This window comes from Macaca fascicularis, chromosome 2 (assembly GCF_037993035.2).
Source record: "Macaca fascicularis isolate 582-1 chromosome 2, T2T-MFA8v1.1".
NCBI lineage: Eukaryota > Metazoa > Chordata > Mammalia > Primates > Cercopithecidae > Macaca > Macaca fascicularis.
The window spans coordinates 41522923-41543606 of NC_088376.1; the positions used below are offsets into that span (position 1 = coordinate 41522923).

Sequence of the window (20684 nt, forward strand, 5' to 3'; positions counted from 1 at the left end):
ATTAAAATTCAAACCTATTCCTTCTTTCTGGAATTTCAGTCACATGTGTAGTTTTAAACTGAAGAAGTTTAGGCAAGACAACATATTTGAAAGTACATTGTGAAGTGCTATATAAATATTATTATGAAAAACAACTAAAAATAAGAACAAGAGGGAAGGAATTAACAAGAAATTCTAGATATTTTGCTGTGGGAAGACAACAACATTAGACCAAAAAAAAAAAAAAAAAAGACTAGATCTCACCGAAGATCCAAACCAGCTTCTTTCCAGAGTAAATCCATCAAGCGCAACATCTGGAGTGTCAACATATCCTGTCGTAAATCTAAGGGAAAACAAACTGCTTCATTACAAGTGCTTTCCCTTTTATGCCCTGTAACTAATTAATTCAAGAATAACTCAGAATTAACTAAAAACATTAACAAATGCTGTGCTAATATTTTCACTAATTTTATAACAAATATTACACTCTTTGGATAGCATGTCCCTGTGACATTATTTTAGACATTAAAAGATTTTTAAAAATTGTTTACCATGTGTAAGTTACTGTACTAACTGTATGCTGTAATACTGTAGGTATTACACTGTATGTGTATTACATTAATTACATGGCTAATTTTTTCCTTCTTGCTCGCTTTTACAACTACACAGAGAGTTCTTAAGATCACATAAGTAATTGCATCACATTTTGCATACAAAACTGTAATGGCTGAATTTATTATCACGTCTAAGGGTATTTTCGGGGAATAGAGCACATAAAACTAGTGACATCCACATAATGACATTTGTATGATCAAGTGACATTAAATGTTAAGCAAAACCCTATGAGTTCTTTGTAAGTTGTAAGCACATATTCTGATAAGCACATTTACTTATGTTATCTCAATTCCTTTTAATAACCCTGACATACAGATGCTATAATCCTCATGGATGTGAAAAACCTGAAGCTCAATTAGTTTTCTGTGACTTGTTTGTAGTCACATAACTAACAAGTCACCACTGACTATTGGCTGGTGTGATTACTTCAGAGGCATTTCCTTTACAAATTTTGGGTCTGTCAGGTACTTTCATTAAAATACAAAACAATGGCAGCAAAATCAATATTGCTGTCACTGAAACAGGACGTATGAATATATTACTGAAAATATCCTTGTCTGGGCATGGTGGCTCATGCCTGTAAACCCAGCACTTTGAGAGGCTGGGGTGGGTGAATCACTTGAGCTCAGGAGTTCGACACCAGCCTGGTCAACATGGTGAAACCCCATCTTTACAAAAAACACAAAAAGTGAGCCAGGTGTGGCGTGTGCCTGTAGTCCCGGCTACTTGGGGGGCTGAGGTGGGATGATCACTTGGGCCTGGGAGGTGGAGGTTGCAGTGAGCCAAGATCGTGCCACTGCACTCCAGCCTGGGTGACAGTGAGACCCTGTCTCAAAAAAATAAAAAAAAAAGGAAAAATAATATCTTGTATTTCAAAAGCTTTTTAATCAAAGGAGTAGGCGCACTTTGTATTTTGTAGGGGGAAACAAAAGAAGATTCATTAGGACAGTGTATTTAAGTGAATGGTATAAATCATTTTATAAGAGGGAAAAAAAGGCATTTAGGACACGCTGAATTTGACTTTATGACCATTAATAGCTACCTTCCTGACTGCAAACTGTTACACACTTACACTACACATCACCTTTCAGACAAAGCAAAATGGCAACAAATGAAAAATTCTAAGATATTTGATGATGTTAAAAATCTCAGTACTTACCATCACCATTTTTAAAAATCACTCCAACTGAATCCTCACCAAATACCTTGTTATTGTATACCAGCCACAAAGGCTTCATTTTGGAATCCATGTATTTGCACTTTTCAACACTGAAATGAAGTGGGGAAAATGAGTCAACTTCAGTGTAATGATACAGAAGATTATAATTTTACCAAGATATACTAGGCTTGGGAAAACTCCTCATCTATTCCTTTCCGGTCTGCAGAAGAGTCAGACTTAGAAGAGTCCCACTTGGTAGAAAAGCAACAATGAGGACAGCCTTGGGTGGCATATACTAACGCAAAATAGGCTGGACTCAAAACCCAAGATTCCCTTCTCACCTTCTCCACTTAACATTCCTCCTCTCGTTTCCTTTTATTTGCTTAACTTTACATTATTACATTTAGTGAATAACAAATTAGAACAAATCATTGGATTAAAATTAGAACTATTTTGAGACCATTTTTGATTTCTTAACAAGGGATTCATTTGAATACTGATAGTATACTGAATACAGATTATTATTTTCCATTATTACTTTTGTAAGGAATGAGAAAGTGAGAAATAAGTTGCCAAATTCACTCAAGACAAGATCTCATTTTAAAATAGGAAAATCAATCAGTAAATAATTTACTATAGTTTGCAACATTTTGCTTATTAGGATTGTCAACTCTTACATATCAGTAATATAGAAAATAAATTTAATTACATATAATTGAAATATAAATTCATTTGTAATAAGTTTCACTGAATCCACAGGTAAGTTTAGCTGATAAGCATACATCCTACTGAATATAAGCATAGCCTCAGAGAACTTTTAAGATTTTCCTTCCTTAATTATATTCTACTTCTTGAGGCTGACAGCTGACCCTACTACTCCCCTAAGGCAGTGACTTTCTGCTTGTTATTCATAGGAGATTCACTGGGCAAAGTACAGTCACTTACTAGAGTTCCGAGAGGATAACACATGGGTTCAGGGGTGACTGCAGGTCAGAGAGGGCTTCCCGGTAAGCACTCTGTTTTAAACAAGTATGCATGGCCTCCTTCCCTTTGGCTCTGTTTAACTTCACTGCATTCAGTTTGATTAAACTATTTAAAGTTTTTAACTTATTGAGTGCTTCAACCTGAAAAATAAGTTCCCCACACCAAAAATTTATTTGACTAAAAGTAATATAATATCATGTGATGACATCAATCAAGAACACCTGCTCCCAACACAGACTCATAAACATACACACATAACCAGCTGAAGTAAAAATAGTGTCTGACTTACGAAAAGCATTTTACATACAATAAACAATTTATTTTTAACAGTTGTTATAGCATCATTTTCAAACTTTCTTTAAACCTTTTCTTAAACAAAATCTTACAAATTCGAGAAAAGCAGACTTAGATTATGGGTACTTAAGATAAATGTGGGCCAGGTGCACACTATGGGTACTTAAGAAGATAAATGTGGCCCAGCACTTTGTGAGGCTGAGGCAGGTGGATCACTTGGGGTCAGGAGTTTGAGACTAGCCTGGGCAACATGGTGAAACCCCATCTCTACAAAAAAAAAAAATACAAAAATTTGCCAGGCCTGGTGGCACTTGCCTGTAATCCCAGCTACTCGGGAGGTTGAGGCATAAGAATCGCTTTAACCTTGGAGGTGGAGGTTGCAGTGAGCCAAGATTAAACCACTGCAGCATTCCAGCCTGGGTAAGAGAGTGAGAAACTGTCTCAAAAAAAAAAAAAAAAAAAAAAAGAAAAATATGAAACTTAAACTATTCAAAATTCTGTAATTCATTGTATAGTAGAATTTGAGACATCACTAACCTAAACCAGTCCATTTGGCCAACTTCATAGTATAAGAGAAAAACCTATGTAGAAGTAACTAACTCTAAGGTTCTTGCTATTCAACCTTAATATCTACTTCTTGTCATCACTCTTGTATGATATTTCAATACATTCTATTTCCATTAACAGAATAGCTAGAAATAATTGTTTTAAAGTAAGTGTGAATATAGACATACTATTTGTTATTCAAATCTAAATTACTTGTTTTTATAATAACTATGGCCATCAAAACTTATGCAAGTAAAAAAAAAAAACTTATGCAAGTAGTACAAGGTGTATCAACAATGGCCAACTAAATCAAAACCATTACATTTAAAATTCAACTTTAGGCTGGGTGTGATGGCTCACATCTGTAATCCCAGCACTTTGGGAAGCTGAGGCAAGTGGATCAGTTGAGGCCAGGAGTTCAAGACCAGCCTGGCCAACACGGACCCCCTATCTAGTAAAAATACAAAAATTAGCCAGACATGGTGGTGTGCACCTGTAATCCCAGCTACTCAGGAGGCTGAGGCAGGAGAATCACTGGAACCTGGGAGCTGGAGGCTACAGTGAGCCAAAATCGCACCACTGCACTCTCTAGCCTGGGCAACAGAGTGAGACTATGTCTCAAAAAATAAATAAATAAGGGTCAGGTGCAGTGGCTCACGCCTGTAATCCCAGTACTTTGGGAGGCTGAAGTGGTCAGATCACTTGAGGTAAGGAGTTCAAGACCAGCCTGGCCAATATGGCAAAACCTCCTCTCTACTAAAAATACAAAAATTAGCCGAGTGTGGTGGCGCACACCTGTAATCCTAGCTACTAGGGAGGCTGAGGCAGGAGAATTGATTGAACCTGGAAGGCAGAGGTTGTAGTGAGCCAAGATCATGCCACTGTACTCCAGCCTGGGTTACAGGGTGAGACTCCATCACAAAAAATAAAATAAATAAATATATAGTAACAATAAATAAAATTCAACTTTATTATTTAATAACTGAGGGTCTTTTATGTCATATTATGTAAAATTCATAACAACCTCAGCCACGCATAAAGAAGGAGCACCTTATTTTATGAGTATATCATTAAAACTGGAAAAAACAAATGTTAAAAATAGCATTAAAAAGTATACGGTATGTAACAAGCATATAAAATATGTATATCACAAATATAAACAATGTGGCTTGAAATTCCATGAACAAGAGATTTAATTTATAACATATTTTCATTTTTAAACTCTGCTTCTATGCAAGGAAACCACTAAGACTATGTAGGGAGATGAATTCAAGCATGCAGTTTCCACAGAGGCTGAGACCTTGCTCACAGGCAACTAGGAAGGACCTATGCAGCTTGATGATAAAATTGAGATGACTGGGACTTGCCAAGTTAGCCATCTGTTAAAACCACAGATCACTCTACTTCTCAACAGTTTCAGGAGCCGTACAAACACTGGTGACAAGGCAACCAGATAAAACCTGGGCTAAGCAAATAGAAACTTTTTACAAGTATTTGAAATTTGAAACTTCTTCCATGTCTGTACAGTTGAAAGTTTTCACGCTCCATCAACAATTAGTGTTGATATCCACACTTCCTGGAACAGTGTCCTGAATACCCCATGGCCATAAGTCTAAATACTTGAAGTGTTTCAACACCTTGTTCTTTTATAAGTTTATAGTAATAATAAGAACTGCTATGTACAGGGTAAAGTCTTCCTCTCACAATTCATCAATTAAAAAAAAAAAGAAAAACAGGAGTAAGAATAATTTGTTCATACATACATCATCCTTTTATTGTCTCTAACATCAAGCTGAGGCTTCAAGAAATATGCAGTGTGGAAACTGGTTATATGATGACATTAAGCAAGTTATGACTACATACAGCCTAATAGGCTTTGGCAGAAATTTTGAATTTTACTCATAGTGCAATGAAAAATTATTGAAGGGATTTTAAAAGGGATTTTAAAAGGGAAATGATGTAATACAATCTACTTACTTTTTTTCTTTTTTTGAGACAAGGTCTTGCTCTGTTGCCCAGGCTAGGGTGTAGTGGTACAGTCAAATCATAGCTCACTGCAACCTCAAATTCCTGAGCTCAAGCAATCCTCCCACCTCAACCTCTCAAGTCGCTGGGACTATAGTTGCAAGCCACCTTCTAATTTTTTTTAGAGATAAGTCTCACTATGTTGTGCAGGTTAGTCTCAAACTTCTGGGTTCAAGTGATCCTCCCACCTTAGCCTTTCAAAGTGCTGGGTTTTCAGGTGTGAGCCACTGCATGTGGCCACAGTCTACATTTTTAAAAGGTCACTTTATCTTCTGTGTACAGAATGTGGGGGGACATGTAGGAAGGGAAACAAGGGGCACAATTTAGGAAGTTAATGAAGAAGTCCAGTGGAAAAAGAATAGTAGCTTGGACTAGGATGATAGCCATAAATACAAGGGAAATGGGCAGAGATGTGAGATATATTTCAAGGTTCTATAAAATTCAGAGGATTAATCGTATTGATTCCACGTTATGTGAAGAATAAATGACCCATAATAAGTGATGAATAAACATTAGCTATTATTACCATCATTAATGGGCTTTTCAAAAGGAAGGGATCAGAAAAAGTTTTTAACATTACGAAAAATCCTAAATATTAAAAACACCTAATGGAAGCCTATGAGAGTTCTTCTGGCAACGCAAAGGAATTAGAAAAGAGTAGTTTAACTGGAAATCAGGAATCTGATATAAAAATAGGGTGGGGCAGCCAGGTACAGTGGCTCACACATGTAATCCCAGCACTTTGGGAGGCTGAGGCAGGCGGATCACGAGGTCAAGAGTTCGAGACCAGCCTGGCCAACATAGTGAAACCCCATCTCTACTAAAGATACAAAAAATTAGCTGGGCATGGTGGCACATGCCTGTAGTCCCAGCTATTCGGGAGGCTGAGGCAGGAGAATCGCTCGAACCCGGGAGGTGGAGGTTGTGGTGAGCCGAGATAGTGCCATTACACTCCAGCCTGGGCAATAGAGCGAGACTCCATTTCAAAAAAAAAAAGGGGGGGTGGGGTGGGGCTGGGCGCGGTGGTTCACATCTGCATTTCTTAGCACTTTGGGATTAATATAGAATATATTAGGAATTCCGAGTAATTATTTTTCAGGTAGCATTCAGTTAATATTTTTCTGCTAAGTTCATCGAAACTTCACTTTTTGACCTAAATTTTGATAAAAGAATGTATTAATCAGGTTGTTTGTTACTGAGACTTCTATGAAATAAATGTGGTGGGAGAAATGGCATTTGATAAAACTGATCAAACACCATGTATCAAATTGAACGTGAAGATTAAAACAAGCTGATATTCATGCTTTAAATGTTGTCTGTCAAAAAAAGAAAAAATGAATAAGTAAAACAGCTGATACCTGCTTAGAAAGCACTTTCATGTGCCCCACACTTCCCCGGCAGTATGCTTCAAGGATGACACCAAATTGTACTGAGACAGCAGGAATGTGCACTTCTGACCTGCAGAAAGTTAATGATATCCAAACAGTTTGTTTATCAAACACTTCAGATCACCGAATAAATACTGACTTCTTTATTCTACAAAAAATAAACTTATGATGGCAAGGTCATTGTGTGCATTATTATTATTTCCTTCCTCGCTTCCTTTTTTGAGACAGTCTCACTCTGTTGCCCAGGCTGGAGTGCACTGGTGTGATCTCGGCTCACTGCAACCTCCACCCACTGGGTTCAAGCTTTCCAAAAATAAAAACGTGTAGCTAGATGTCACTAGGTGACTAGGTTCTAGCCAACAGGATGCAAGATGAAGTGATGCGCACAAAAAATGAGTCCTGAACTTAGAAGGAAATGCTGGTCCCTCCCCTTCCCTGCTCTCCCCATTTCTGGCTGGAATGTGGATGGGGTGGCCAGCCCCTTCATACTTGCAATTCTCCTGCCTCATTTCCCGAGTAGCTGGGATTATAGGCATGCACCACCATGCCTGGCTAATTTTGTATTTTTGGTAGAGACAGGGTTTTGCCATGCGGCCAGGCTGGTCTAAACCCCTGGCCTCAAGTGATCCACCTGCCTTGGCCTCCCAAAGTGCTGGAATTATAGGCGTGAGCCACCACACCTGGCTATTTTATGCATAATTATTAGTGAGATGGGTCAACTTTCCAATTTGTTAAACTTCAAAGTTCAAAAGCTATGATATTCTATAATTAGTTAATACTTCAAAGTTCAAAAGCTATGATATTCTATAAGTAGTTAATTCTTTATTCCAAGAAATCTAAAATGTGTACATCTTACCTGATTTGCTTTTTGTAGGGGTAAGGCAGTCTTACCAATTTAAAGACAATAGGCTGAAACAGGTATCTATGAAGTCTGACTGGTATTAAATAATTGACTAATGCCCTGATTAGCATCTATTCTAATTTTTTTTCTCACTTAAAGAGTGATGTACATATTTGAAAAAGGAAGGAATACTTATTTTGTTATTCCCTGAGGGGTTTAAAAACTAAGACTGAATGAATGAGAAAAGACAAGTTAAAAATAAGAAAAGGGGCCGGGCGCGGTGGCTCAAGCCTGTAATCCCAGCACTTTGGGAGGCCGAGACGAGCGGATCACAAGGTCAGGAGATCGAGACCATCCTGGCTAACACGGCGAAACCCCGTCTCTACTAAAAACACAAAAAATTAGCCGGGCGAGGTGGCGGCGCCTGTGGTCCCAGCTACTCGGGAGGCTGAGGCAGGAGAATGGCGGGACCCGGGAGGCGGAGCTTGCAGTGAGCTGAGATCTGGCCACTGCACTCCAGCCTGGGCGACAGAGCGAGACTCCGTCTCAAAAAAAAAAAAAAAAAAAAATAAGAAAAGGTTCTAGAACAACACAAGGAAGTAAAAAAGAGTGGAAAAAAATATGAATAAGAAAACCATATTCAGAAATAAAACTAAAATTAAGAGCACATTATAGAGCTCATTGCCTTTGAGAAGCTCAGCAAAGAGAAAAGAAGAAAAGAAGGATGGAAGGAAGGAAGGAGAAAGAGAGAAAGAAAGAAAGAAAAAAGGTAGTTTTTAAAAAAAATTTCTGATAAGCATTAGTTTCAGTACTATGAAGTCCAGATTGGGAGGGAAACAAAATGTCTGAGTAGAGAGTCAGAAATGAGAAATATATTAATACAATTTCCTTAGAAAACAAAGGAATAACTTTAGTTCTCATTCTTGATTTTACTCTTATATGAACTTGGTGAAGTAAAGTTCATGTACTTCTTACCTACTTAATAAAGAAACTGAACAAAATTGCTGACATTATAGTAAACCTTTACCTTCACTCAATAACACTAGTTATGACAGTACCACCCACAACTTTCTAGAAGAAATAAATAGGTCTGCATTCAGCCCAAATATATTAAGACAATAAGTACACTTTACTGGAAAATACCAATACATTATTAATTTCAGTTAAAAATCAAGCAGGTAGAAACAGAAAAAAAAAAAAAAAGAAAAGAAAAGAAAGGAAGGAAGAAATAAAGAAGAAATCAAGCAGGCATGGAGGGACACATAAGGGTCTTGGATACTTCGTCAAATCCTGAAAATCAAGAGTGCAGGTATCAAGAAACAGGAGAAGGCACCAAAACCATATAAACGTTATTATAAATTGTTCAGAAAAAAACTAAAGCAGCTATTTTTCTATTAAATATATTATGCTGGTTTATAGTTACTAAAGCACCTGATGGGCTCAAATTGAAATATAAAAGACTTACCTAAGATGCCAAAATAGAAACTGCCCTATCCTCCGATTACCAAGTGCTCTTTCTAATAGGAATCTAGAGAGGGCACAATCAAGAAAAGGCTCATATTTTAAAACTTGCACCAGTTGTAAAAGATACTGCGAAAGTTCTTCATCACTGAAAGAAACAAAAGACACAGTGAGTAACCAAACAACCTGTGCCAGAAAAAGATCCCTCCCTATCAAACTATCAAATGTGAACTTGTTGAAACACAATGGTTCTTTTGGGCCAGGCTTGTTACATGCTTGCCTTCACTGTACCACTGTTACAACATCACAAAAAAAGCTGAAGATTTCAGATGGGGAAAGGGGAGTGAAGAGGGTCAAAGAACAGATACTAAAGATATTTTAATCACATGAATTAGATTGTGATATGGTCTGGCTTTTGTCCCTACCCAAATCTCACCTTGAATTATAATCCCTGTGATTCTCACGTGTCAAAGGAGCATGCTGGTGGGAGGTGATTGAATCATTGTGGCCCTCCATGCTATTCTCATGACAGTGAGTGAGTTCTCATGAGATCTGATGGCTTCACAAGTGGTGGTTTCCCCTGCTCTTTCTCTTTTCCTGCCACCTTGTGAAGATGCTACTTGCTTCCCCTTCGCCTTCTACCATAATTTTAAGTTTTGTGAGGCCTCCCTAGTCATGGGGAACTGTGAATCAATTAAACCTCTTTCCTTTATAAATTACCCAGTCTCAGGTGTTTCTTTATAATGGTGTGAAAATGGACTATTACAGATTGTTAAAATTCATGACTGTATTTCCAGTCAGCTAAGAGTTACCAAAAATACGAGGTACTTTAATACTGATTTCTGATCATGCTAAAAAGTTTGTGCTCAGTCAAACAATTATTTTTAAAATAAAAATTCCATCAGTACTTTCACAATTTATTTTCCTTTGCTGTCATTCGGGTTAAGTAAGTCCTCCCAGATAGCCAAAGTACAATTAAAATCTTAACTTCAAAGAGTGTGAAGGATGAGAAAGTGAATACATTTATAAGTGGGAATTGATCATTGAAATAATATAATAGATAACATTGTAATTAACTGAGCTGAATTAATTAAGGTTAGTGGTTCTCTACTTTGTGTCAATCTCCAAACCATTCACCTGTAAACACATTCCCATCAGAGGCAATTCCACCAGTATAAGGTACGAAGCCCAAGTGCCCCAAGTGCTCCACTTACTCTCCATAGTGTTGGGTAATAAATGGTTAAGAAATTAGTTAGTCTAAGGCAGATATCTGGGACTGAAACCCAGGGCACTATATACCAAAACCAAAAACTCATAACCAGAAAATTTCACAACAGAAAAACCACCAGAATTAGCTATGTGGAATATACGGATCACAGATATCTCCTCAGAGGGATCAATACATTTAAGAAAAACACTTGGGGCAGGGCGCGGTGGCTCAAGCCTGTAATCCCAGCACTTTGGGAGGCCGAGACGGGTGGATCACGAGGTCAGGAGATCGAGACCATCCTGGCTAACCCGGTGAAACCCCGTCTCTACTAAAAAAATACAAAAAACTAGCCGGGCGAGATGGCGGGCGCCTGTAGTCCCAGCTACTCGGGAGGCTGAGGCAGGAGAATGGGGTAAACCCGGGAGGCAGAGCTTGCAGTGAGCTGAGATCTGGCCACTGCACTCCAGCCTGGGCGACAGAGCAAGACTCCATCTCCAAAAAAAACAAAAACAAAAAACAAAAACACTTGGCTCAGCCCAAGGAGAACCAGGTGGCCCCTCCACAAGAGGTCTCCAATGCAAACTTAAAGAGATGGTGAAGTAACTGGGAATTCATTTTTTACAACCACCTATAACACAATCTTGATTAGGTTTAGTGTAAAATTCATGCCCATTATATAACCTATAAATAGTGTAAAAACTAGAAAGTATAGGAATAGAAGGAATTTCCTCTTCTCTCACACTTCTAATTTCACTCCCCAGAAATAAGCACTATTGGTGAGTCTGTGTAATTTCTTTTGGCTATTACACAGCTTAAAACATACAAAATTTTAAAAAGAAAAAAGGATTATAGTATCTATACTATTTTGTGGGCTTTTATTTTTCAAAAACGATAAAGTACATAAGCCTCATTTTTGAAGTTAGAAAGAAAATGGATAAACTTCATTGTCTGAGACAGTCATTTCTTCAGTGAATCTCAGATTCTCACAAATGCACCAACCAAGGGAGACTACAAACATGTTCACTGAAGCATTATTTATAATAGGGAAATGTGGAGAAAACTTAAAGGTTCCTTAATAGGGAATAAATTAAATAAGATATATCCCTATGACAGAATATTACACAGTCGTGAAAGGAATAAACAACATTTAAACATAATGGGAGAGACTAACCTTAAAAACCTAATGCTGAATTTTTATTTTTATTTATTTATGTATTTGCATTTTATTTTTTGAGACAGGGTCTCACTCTGTCACCCAGGCTAGAGTGTAGTGGCACCATCTCAGCTCCTGCAACCTCCGCCTCCAGGGCTCAAGTGATCCTCCCACCTCAGCCTCCCAAGTAGCTGGGACCACAGGTGCGCACCTCCACGCCCAGTTTAATGTCTCTGTATTTTTGGTAAAGATGGGGCTTAACCATGTTGCCCAGGCTGGTCTCAAACTGCTGGGCTTATCCATCTGCCTACGTTTGTCTCCCATAGTGATGGGATTACAGGTGTGAGCCACCACACCTGGCTGAATGTTTTTTTTTTTTTGGAGACGGAGTCTTGCTCTGTCGACCAGGCTGGAGTGCAGTGGCACGATCTCAGCCCACTGCAACCTCTGTCTCCTGGGTTCAAGTGATTCTTCTGCCTCAGCCTCCTGAGTAGCTAGGATTACAGGCGCTGGCCACCATGCTGGCTAATTTTTTTGTATTTTTAGTAGAGATGGGGTTTTACCATGTTGGCCAGGCTGATCTCAAACTCCCGACCTCAAGTGATCTGCCCGCCTCGGCCTCCCAAAGTGCAGGGATTACAGGCATAAGCCACCATACCCAGCCGTCTGGATGAATTTTTAAAAAGCAAGATATAAACTAATGCCTATGGCAAGACACATTTGTGCAATAACAATTCCATGTCTATATTTTCATAGATATATATGAAACAGAAAAATGTGATATAGAAGCATACACACCAAATTCATGATAATGTCTGCCTCTGGGAAGGAAGAGAAGTAATCAAGACTGGATAAGGAAACTATGAGGACTTCAACTTTAACTGTAATGTATTTGCTATATATATATATATATTTATTTATTTATTTAAACCCATGACAAAAATTAGCATTTCTTAATTCTGGAGGGTGGATAGACGGTGTGAAGAAAAGGGGTAACACAGCAGGCTTGGCTGCTATCCTCTAACAAGTCTGCTTATAGGATTGACCCATGGCTAGCATCTGGGAATTAAGATTTCAGAAGGGTCCCCACCATCCTCCTAATTGATAACAGTAGCTCACTGCACCTAAACTATTTGTGCAAACAATGGTTTATGTTGTATATCCACTTTACTGCTGGGAGTATAGAAATCTGGTACATGCTAGGCAGAGGGTGCTTATGTGATAGCTGCCAGTAAAAACCCTGGCCACCAGGTCTCTAACAAGCTTCCCTTGCAGACTTGTATTATCACAACTCCTGACAGAATTAGAAGTGTTCGAGGTAACTTCACTGGAAAAGAACTCTTACAAGCTTATGCATGCCTGAGGAATCATGACTTCACTCCATGAACATTTTTCCCTCTTTAAATTTTGCTCTGTATCCTTTTGCTGCAATAAATTATATCTGTAAGTGACTATGTGCTGAGTTCTGAGTCCTCCTAGTGAGTCATCAAACCTGAGGGTGATCTTGAGGACTTTCTGACCCAGTAAGCTTTTGCTTTTTTTCTAGTATAAACATTGAGTGGGGGACACGGCAGGAGGACATGAGCAAATGCTTTCAACTGTGAATAATTCTGAGCCCTTTTCTTTCTTGTGAGACATCAAGGAGACACTCTCGTCCCAAACCCACCCAAGTTATTCCTTTCCCCAAAGAAAACCACCTGCAGAAGATACCTCATCTGTCGCAGGCAGCCTACAGCATATTCTCGAACGTACTGGTCTGGATAGTTGAAATCCAGAAGCTCTAGGGCCTCCCGGGGGGGCAGTTTAGGCCAAATCTGAAGCAGCGCCTGAAGCTGTTTAAAAAATGAAACTGGTTCAGAAATAATGGGGGACAAAAGTAATCTAATTTTCCTTGACACACAGGAGCACCGAGATATGTCAAAAGAAGGCAAAGCACACTTTTAATTACTGATGCCTCAGAAATCCATTCCTGTTAATACAGACTAATAAAGATTATCTTTGTTGTTGAAACATTCTGTAGATAAGTTTGAAAAGCTATGAAGTACTTACCCCCAAATAAATTTTATGGGTGAGAGAGAAAAAAATGTTGAATTTGTAGCCTTCCTAAAGCTCAACCCCATCTGATAAAATCTTATTCCTTAGTATTTAATTTCTCTCATTGTATTTTCCTGGGTATCACATAAACACCATTGACATCAATGTCATGGAATGTATATGATATGTATGCAAGATTAGTGCTATAAAACTATCGCAAATAGATGGCAGTGATTAGAGGATTTTCTTTCAATTGATTGCTCAAAGTCATACTGGGAGAGGAGGCCTGCAAGCTTGCTGACTATCTTGTGGATGTTAAGTGTGATTCTCAGACCAATTAAGCTTTGAGAATTCAGTAAAACAGTTTATATTTTATTACTTAATTCTACAAGTTATTCAACCTATCATTAACTATGCCAAGCCCTCCCCAAAAAGTCAACAATATCTAAATGAGAATCTACCAGCTAAGTTAAAAGGAATTTTCTCATATCAAGCAAAAGTAAATAAAAGTTAACTAAAGGTAATTTTTTAAAAATTAGCTTAATTTTTTCAGTTGTTTTACATTTTAAAAATATTTTTGGGAAAACAATACTTCTGAATGATTTTTTAAAATTTAATTTCTCTATTATTAGTATATATTTATATAAATTGTTAACTTATTTTTTGAGACAGAGTTTCACTCTTGATGCCCAGGCTGGAGTACAATAGTGCAATCATGGTTCACTACAACCTCCCCCTCCCGGATTCAAGCGATTCTCCTGCCTCAGCCTCCCGAGTAGCTGGAATTACAGGCACCCGCCACCATGCCCGGCTAATTTTTTTTTTTTTTTTTTGAGATGGGGTTTCACCATGTTGGCCAGGCTCTTCTCGGACTCCTGACCTCAGGTGATCCACCCGCCTTAGCCTCGCGAAGTCTGGGATTAGAGGCGTGAGCCACTGCCCTCAGCATAAATTGTTAATTTATATATGTAATTTGATACATTACAATTCACCTATGTGAATAAATTACATAGTTACTTAGCAAATACAGTGAAATGCCTATTAATTTTTAAATTTTTTTTTAAGAGACAGGGTCTCATTCTGTTATCCAGCCTGGAGTGCAGTGGCACCATCATAGCTCACTGCAGCCTTGAACTCCTGGGTAAAAGCGATCCTCCCAACTTAGCCTCCTGAGTAGCCAGGACTACAGGCACACGCCACCATGCCTAGCTAATTTCATTTCATTTATTTATTTTTGTAGAGATAGGGTCTCGCTATGTTGCTGGTCTCAAATTCCTAGGCTCAAGTGATCTTCCCACCTCTGCTTCCCAAAGTGCTGGGATTACAGGCTTGAGTCACCATACCCAGCCTAAATTTTAACTTTAAACTTAAGTTTTTCTTAGCTATTCTTAACCCTATATTGAATAAAGCTTGCTCTTTTTTTTATGTATAAAGCACAGATACACATACAGTACATGAACAGATGTATCATGTATCTATAGAATCAAAATCTCATGGGTTATTGGGGGGAAAAAAGTCTATAAAAGCTCCTAAGGGTATAGTGATGAAAACAGGTTCAGAAATACTGGTGTAAAGACATAGCACCAACCTCATCCCCACTTTTTCTCACTAACAGAGCCCCCCTCCTTGCTTTGCCCAAGGCCCTAATGGACCAGCAGTCTTCTTTATGGGCAGAAGAGTTGGGAAGAGACCATTTCCTGAGGTTTTGAAATAGTAGTAATAAAAAAAACTCCTCATCTCTCCAGTTAATACTTGGAAAACACTGCCCATAAATAACACTGAAAAGGAGAGATAAGATTATGTAATACTAGAGGTTCAGCAATGTTGTGGTTAAAAACAACTTTACCATTGGAAAGTAATGACGTTGGTAAGATTATTTATAATTATTAAAAATTAAATCATGTAAGTGTAAAATTAAATTGCCAAAAACTCACCAAATCTCTCTATAAGACAGCTTTTAAGAGTACAGCAAGAAATTCTTTCCATTGTGATTCTAATGAAATAATAATATGATGTATTTCTTAGACATGCACTCAGCACTAGACACTATCCAAAAGAAACAGGCAAATGTGTCAAGTAAAAAAATGCTTAGATCTTGTTTTCCATTACTGAAGGTTCATGGAAAACGAATCCTGAATTTAGATAATACACGAGTGGCTAGAAGACAATAACTATTCTACAGCAATTAAAATAAAATAGTTCCTTTTCAGTCTAATTTGGTCTAAGGTGGAAACAAGTTTAATTGAGGTACATACAATAATGTAATTATATAACACGTTTCCAAAGATCGATTGATTGATTGATTGATTTGAGACAGGTCTCCCTCTGTCACCCAGGCTAGAATGCAATGGCACAATCTCGGCTCACTGCAACCTCAGCCTCCTGGGCTCAAATGATCCTCCAGCCCCAGCCTCCCCAGTAGCTGAAACAGACGTGCACCACCATGTCCAGCCAATTTTTGTATTTGTTGTAGAGACAAGGTTTCGCTGTGTTGCCCAGGCTGGTCTCAAATTGCTGAGCTGGTCTCAACCTCCTGATCTGCCCACCTCAGCCTCCCAAAGTGGTGGGATTACAGACATGAGCCACAGACCCCAGCCATTTTATTTTTTTGAGACAAGGTCTCACTCTGTTGCCCAGGGTAGAGTGCAATGGCATTTGGCTCACTGCAGCCTCAACCTCCCAGATTCAAATAATCCTCCCATTTCAGCCTCTCAAGCAGCTAGGACTACAGGCACATGCCACCATGTCTAGCTAATTTTTGTATTTTTTGTAGAGACAGGGTTTTGCCATGTTGCCCAGGCTGGTCTGGAACTCCTGGGCTCAAGTGATCCACCTGCCTTGGCCTCCCAAAGTGCTGGGACTAGAGGTGTGTGTTACCATGCCTGGCTCCAAAGATCTTTAGACACTAAAAGTGAACACAAAAGAAATCCTTTCTACGCTTAATTTGAGAAGCGAAACAATAAATCCAAAGATTTTTAAAATGCATATAATTAAGATAAATCTGTATTTCTTCACTAAATTTTTAGTCACTATAGATTTACTAAGACTACATACTAGAGAGATTCATTGAACTTAAATAAGTAACATGAAAAAATTTGGTTATTTTAGTAGAGCAAATTTATTTGTTCTGATCAAAAAAACCATTTCAAGGGCTTTCTATTGAGCACTGGTGGGTTGTTTGAATTGAATAAATGCCAGTGCTTTTTGGCAGGGTCTTGAAAACTAAATCAAGGAACTACAATTTGGTGGTTTTTTGAAGCAAAATGGTCTTTTTTCTATTCTGCCAAAAGGCATACATTCAGCAATACTGGACAACTGAAATGAATGTTGAAATTGACCTGAATGATATATTATCTAAAACATTATTTATTCTCTGTAATAGATGTAATTTTCAAACAATGGACATTCATTCTAGAACAGGCATTGCAAAGAGTCTAAAAGATTTAAAACTCTTGAGTTCACTGATGAAGCTGGTAGAAGGTACCCAGGTCTCAGCAAGTGGTACTTTTGATAGATAATTGTCCCAAGATCAATGTTTCAACTGTATTTGGTGAAAGGTATGGCAATCCTACCCAAAATCTGAGATTTTAAATCCTGGAAATATTCTGGTCTACTACTTAGAGTATAAGAGTTTAAAGTCTCAAAATTTCTCCTGCTTAAATTATCCTATCTATGAAAATACACCTATGAGAAAAGGATACTTCATGTGAATCCAACCAAGTACCATACACCCAAAAAAAGTTACAGAAACGATCTTTTGTTACCTGAGCAACATCCTCAAGTTTATTCCACTTGATTGACAGCAGTAATTTTGGCAATGATTGTGGGAAAATCTCTCGGCAGTCTTGTCGCAAAGTCCAAATAAGATCCATTTCATTTTCACACAGTTGAGACAAGGGATCCCTGTCCAAGATTTCTTTCAATACAGGAAGAAACTTTTTTCCACCTCGACTCTATGAAAGTAAAATGCTCATTATGGAATTTAATTGTGCAAATGCCACTGGCAAACATTCAGTAAATTTATATACATTTATATATAGTAAATGAACCTAAGTACGTGAGATACAAAAATATAATTCCATAAAAAAAAAAAAGGCAGGCCGGGCGCGGTGGCTCAAGCCTGTAATCCCAGCACTTTGGGAGGCCGAGGCGGGCGGATCACAAGGTCAGGAGATCGAGACCACAGTGAAACCCCGTCTCTACTAAAAAAATACAAAAAATTAGCCGGGCGCGGTGGCGGGCGCCTGTAGTCCCAGCTACTCAGGAGGCTGAGGCAGGAGAAAGGCGGGAACCCGGGAGGCGGAGCTTGCAGTGAGCCGAGATCGCGCCACTGCACTCCAGCCTGGGCAACAGCGTGAGACTCCGTCTCAAAAAAAAAAAAAAAAAAAGGCAGATCCTTGAATAATTTCTAAGCTAAGGATGATGAGATTCTCAAAATAGTTTCTAAAAATCTAAAAATGTAAACTGTGTAAACACTGGGTGGCAGTATTGCTTTTTAGATAAAACTCCAAGACAGGCCGGGCAAGGTGGCTCACGCCTGCACTCCCAACAGTTTGGGAGGCCAACGCGGGTGGACTGCCTGAGCTCAGGAGTTTGAGACTAGCCTGGGCAACATGGTGAAAATCCGCCTCTACAAAAAATACAAAATACAAAAACAAAAACAAAAAAAAAATTAGCCGGGCATAGTGGTGCATGCCTGTAGTCCCAGGTACTCAGGAGGCTGAGGCAGGAGAATCACTTGAGCCTGGGAGGCAGAGGCTGCAGTGAGCCGAGATTGTACCACTGCATTCCAGTTTGGGTGACAGAGCAAGACCCTGTCTCAAAAACGATAAAAACAAACAAACAAACACCCGCAACCAAGTCATTTACTCTTTGAACTGAGTTTCTTTAATTTTCAAATTCCATAAACAAAAATCATAGGAGGTTAAAAACAAAAGTAAAGCCTTCTTGGCTTGTGCCTTGACTCAAAAACCTAAAATCTCCTTAGATTACGAATCAAATATTGGCTAAAACTAAACACGGGAAAAATACAGTTCTCTCATTTTCCTTTCCAATTCCTACAACAAAATATACTAAAAAAAGAATATAGCCTATGTTGTTTTGGATCCAGACTCTCTGAAATCCACTAACATTAAAAGAAGGAGGTGTGTGGAACCATGCTTACATCAAAATTATACCACTTTAATCAAAACATATTTTCCCTAAAAATCTCTTTCCAAAATTATCTGAGAAGATACTGTAAGGATTTATACCCTAATATTATTTTATACCTGACATTATTTTAACTGGGATTTCAAATGAACACGAAAATAAATAGAATTATCATATTACTAGTTTCAAAAGTAATCCAATTCAAAACAGCATACAGCTAGAATGGAAATACTAAGTATAATTTTATTAAGTAAGAGAAGTGACTTTTGGATATTGTCCTTCAAGGAGACACATTACTGAGAAGAAAACAGACCAAAGACAGATCATAACCAAAGTTGCTTAACTTTGTTAAATTAAGTTGAAAGTTTAAGCTTTCCTAAGCTAAAAGTTTACTTTAAGAGTTAAATATTTTGTTATGATACAAAGAAAGATTAAGTTAATACTTGTATTCTCTTCAGTTTGTCCAGCTGTTAGTGGAGATTTAAACATTTACTTACTTTCTTGTCATCACAATGGCAATAAAGACATGCATGAAAATGCGTGAGAAACTGAAGACTCTGAGTCTTTCTAGCACATTTCTCCCAATGTGACCGAAGTGTAGGGTAGAATGGCTGGAAATTGTAACTAAGAAGTGGAAAAAGGATCGTTTGCCACTATCTTGTAGACTGGGTAGAGAGAAACCAAGCTGATGAACAAGTACCAATTGGCCAATAAACAGTTCTGATATTCTGTCTACAGCCTTCCTGACGTAACTGTAATGTTTTATATTTAAAACCTTTCCCTGGCTCTGCCATTATCTATAGAATAAAATTCAAGATAGTCTCAAAGGATATAAGGACCTCAAAAACATGGCCTCATACTTTTCCAGTTGCTCTAAATCTCACAAATTATACTCTAATATTAACAATTCCACTCTGTTTGCTGTATCCTCTACTGCATACTGCAACGATACCTATTAGCATTTTTTAAAAATGTTGTTCATTCTACTTTTCATGCTCTCAAATGATAAACTCACCTCAAAATGGAAATGATATCTTCTTCCCATGTATATCCCTAGTACAGAGCAGACAATATATAAACTGAATATAAAAAATGAAAACAAGGCCGGGCGCGGTGGCTCACACCTGTAATCCCAGCACTTTGGGGGTCCGAGGCGGGTGAATCACCTGAGGTCAGGAGCTCTAGACCAGCCTGGCCAACATAGTAAGACCTCATCTCTACTAAAAATACAAAAATTAGCCAGGCATGGTGGCAGGCGCCTATAATCCCAGCTACTTGGGAGGCTGAGGCAGGAGAATCACTTGAACCCGGGAGGCAGAGGTTGCAGTGAGCCATGATCGCGCCATTGCACTCCAGCTGGGGGACAAGAGCAAGACTTTGTCTCAAAAAAAAAAAAAAAAAAAAAAAAATTTAAAAAATTTAAAAAATGAAAACAAATTTCTCATTAACATATTTACATTAAAATTGTGAATCAAGCTATATCCTATTATAATAGATAATAGGCTTAAATAACTAAACAAAACAGACTAGGAGATAATTCACAAATTCTCTATAATAGAGATCTTTGGGAAGTTACATCTAGAATAAAGGTCCCTGAAAAACACAAATAAGCTAATCGTTAGGAGATCAGTTTTCTGATTAGCATATCAGAAAGGGTGCATAACTGGGCTTCATTAAAAAATGATGTTAAGTAGACAGAAAAAGGCAGGCAGGCAGAGAGACAGGCAGGCAGGCACACATACACATGTATGTTCTAGGTGTTTTGCCTAAATCTCTTATTTATTCTAGTAATTGAGGATGATCAATATATGACTTCTTTCCAGTATCTAAAAATATTAGCTACC

General features: G+C 38.2%; 1 protein-coding gene and 1 long non-coding RNA gene across 5 annotated transcripts in view; one reads left to right on the forward strand and one right to left on the reverse strand.

The window, feature by feature from the left end:
* Positions 1-20684, reverse strand: part of PIK3CB (phosphatidylinositol-4,5-bisphosphate 3-kinase catalytic subunit beta) — a 186546-nt gene that overhangs the window by 26461 nt on the left and 139401 nt on the right. For all 4 annotated transcript variants that reach the window (XM_005545910.5, XM_005545909.5, XM_065539991.2 and 1 more), the window contains 7 exons: positions 17454-17642; positions 13366-13487; positions 9297-9440; positions 6961-7060; positions 2699-2877; positions 1754-1863; positions 244-322 (listed from right to left, as the gene is read on the reverse strand). In XM_005545910.5, coding sequence (XP_005545967.1) covers positions 244-322; positions 1754-1863; positions 2699-2877; positions 6961-7060; positions 9297-9440; positions 13366-13487; positions 17454-17642 — 923 coding nt within the window. The remainder of the gene's footprint in view (positions 1-243; positions 323-1753; positions 1864-2698; positions 2878-6960; positions 7061-9296; positions 9441-13365; positions 13488-17453; positions 17643-20684) is intronic.
* On the forward strand, positions 12402-13106 carry LOC135969637 (uncharacterized). Its single transcript, XR_010584957.2, has 2 exons — positions 12402-12538; positions 12931-13106. It is a non-coding gene; the product is annotated as an uncharacterized lncRNA (long non-coding RNA).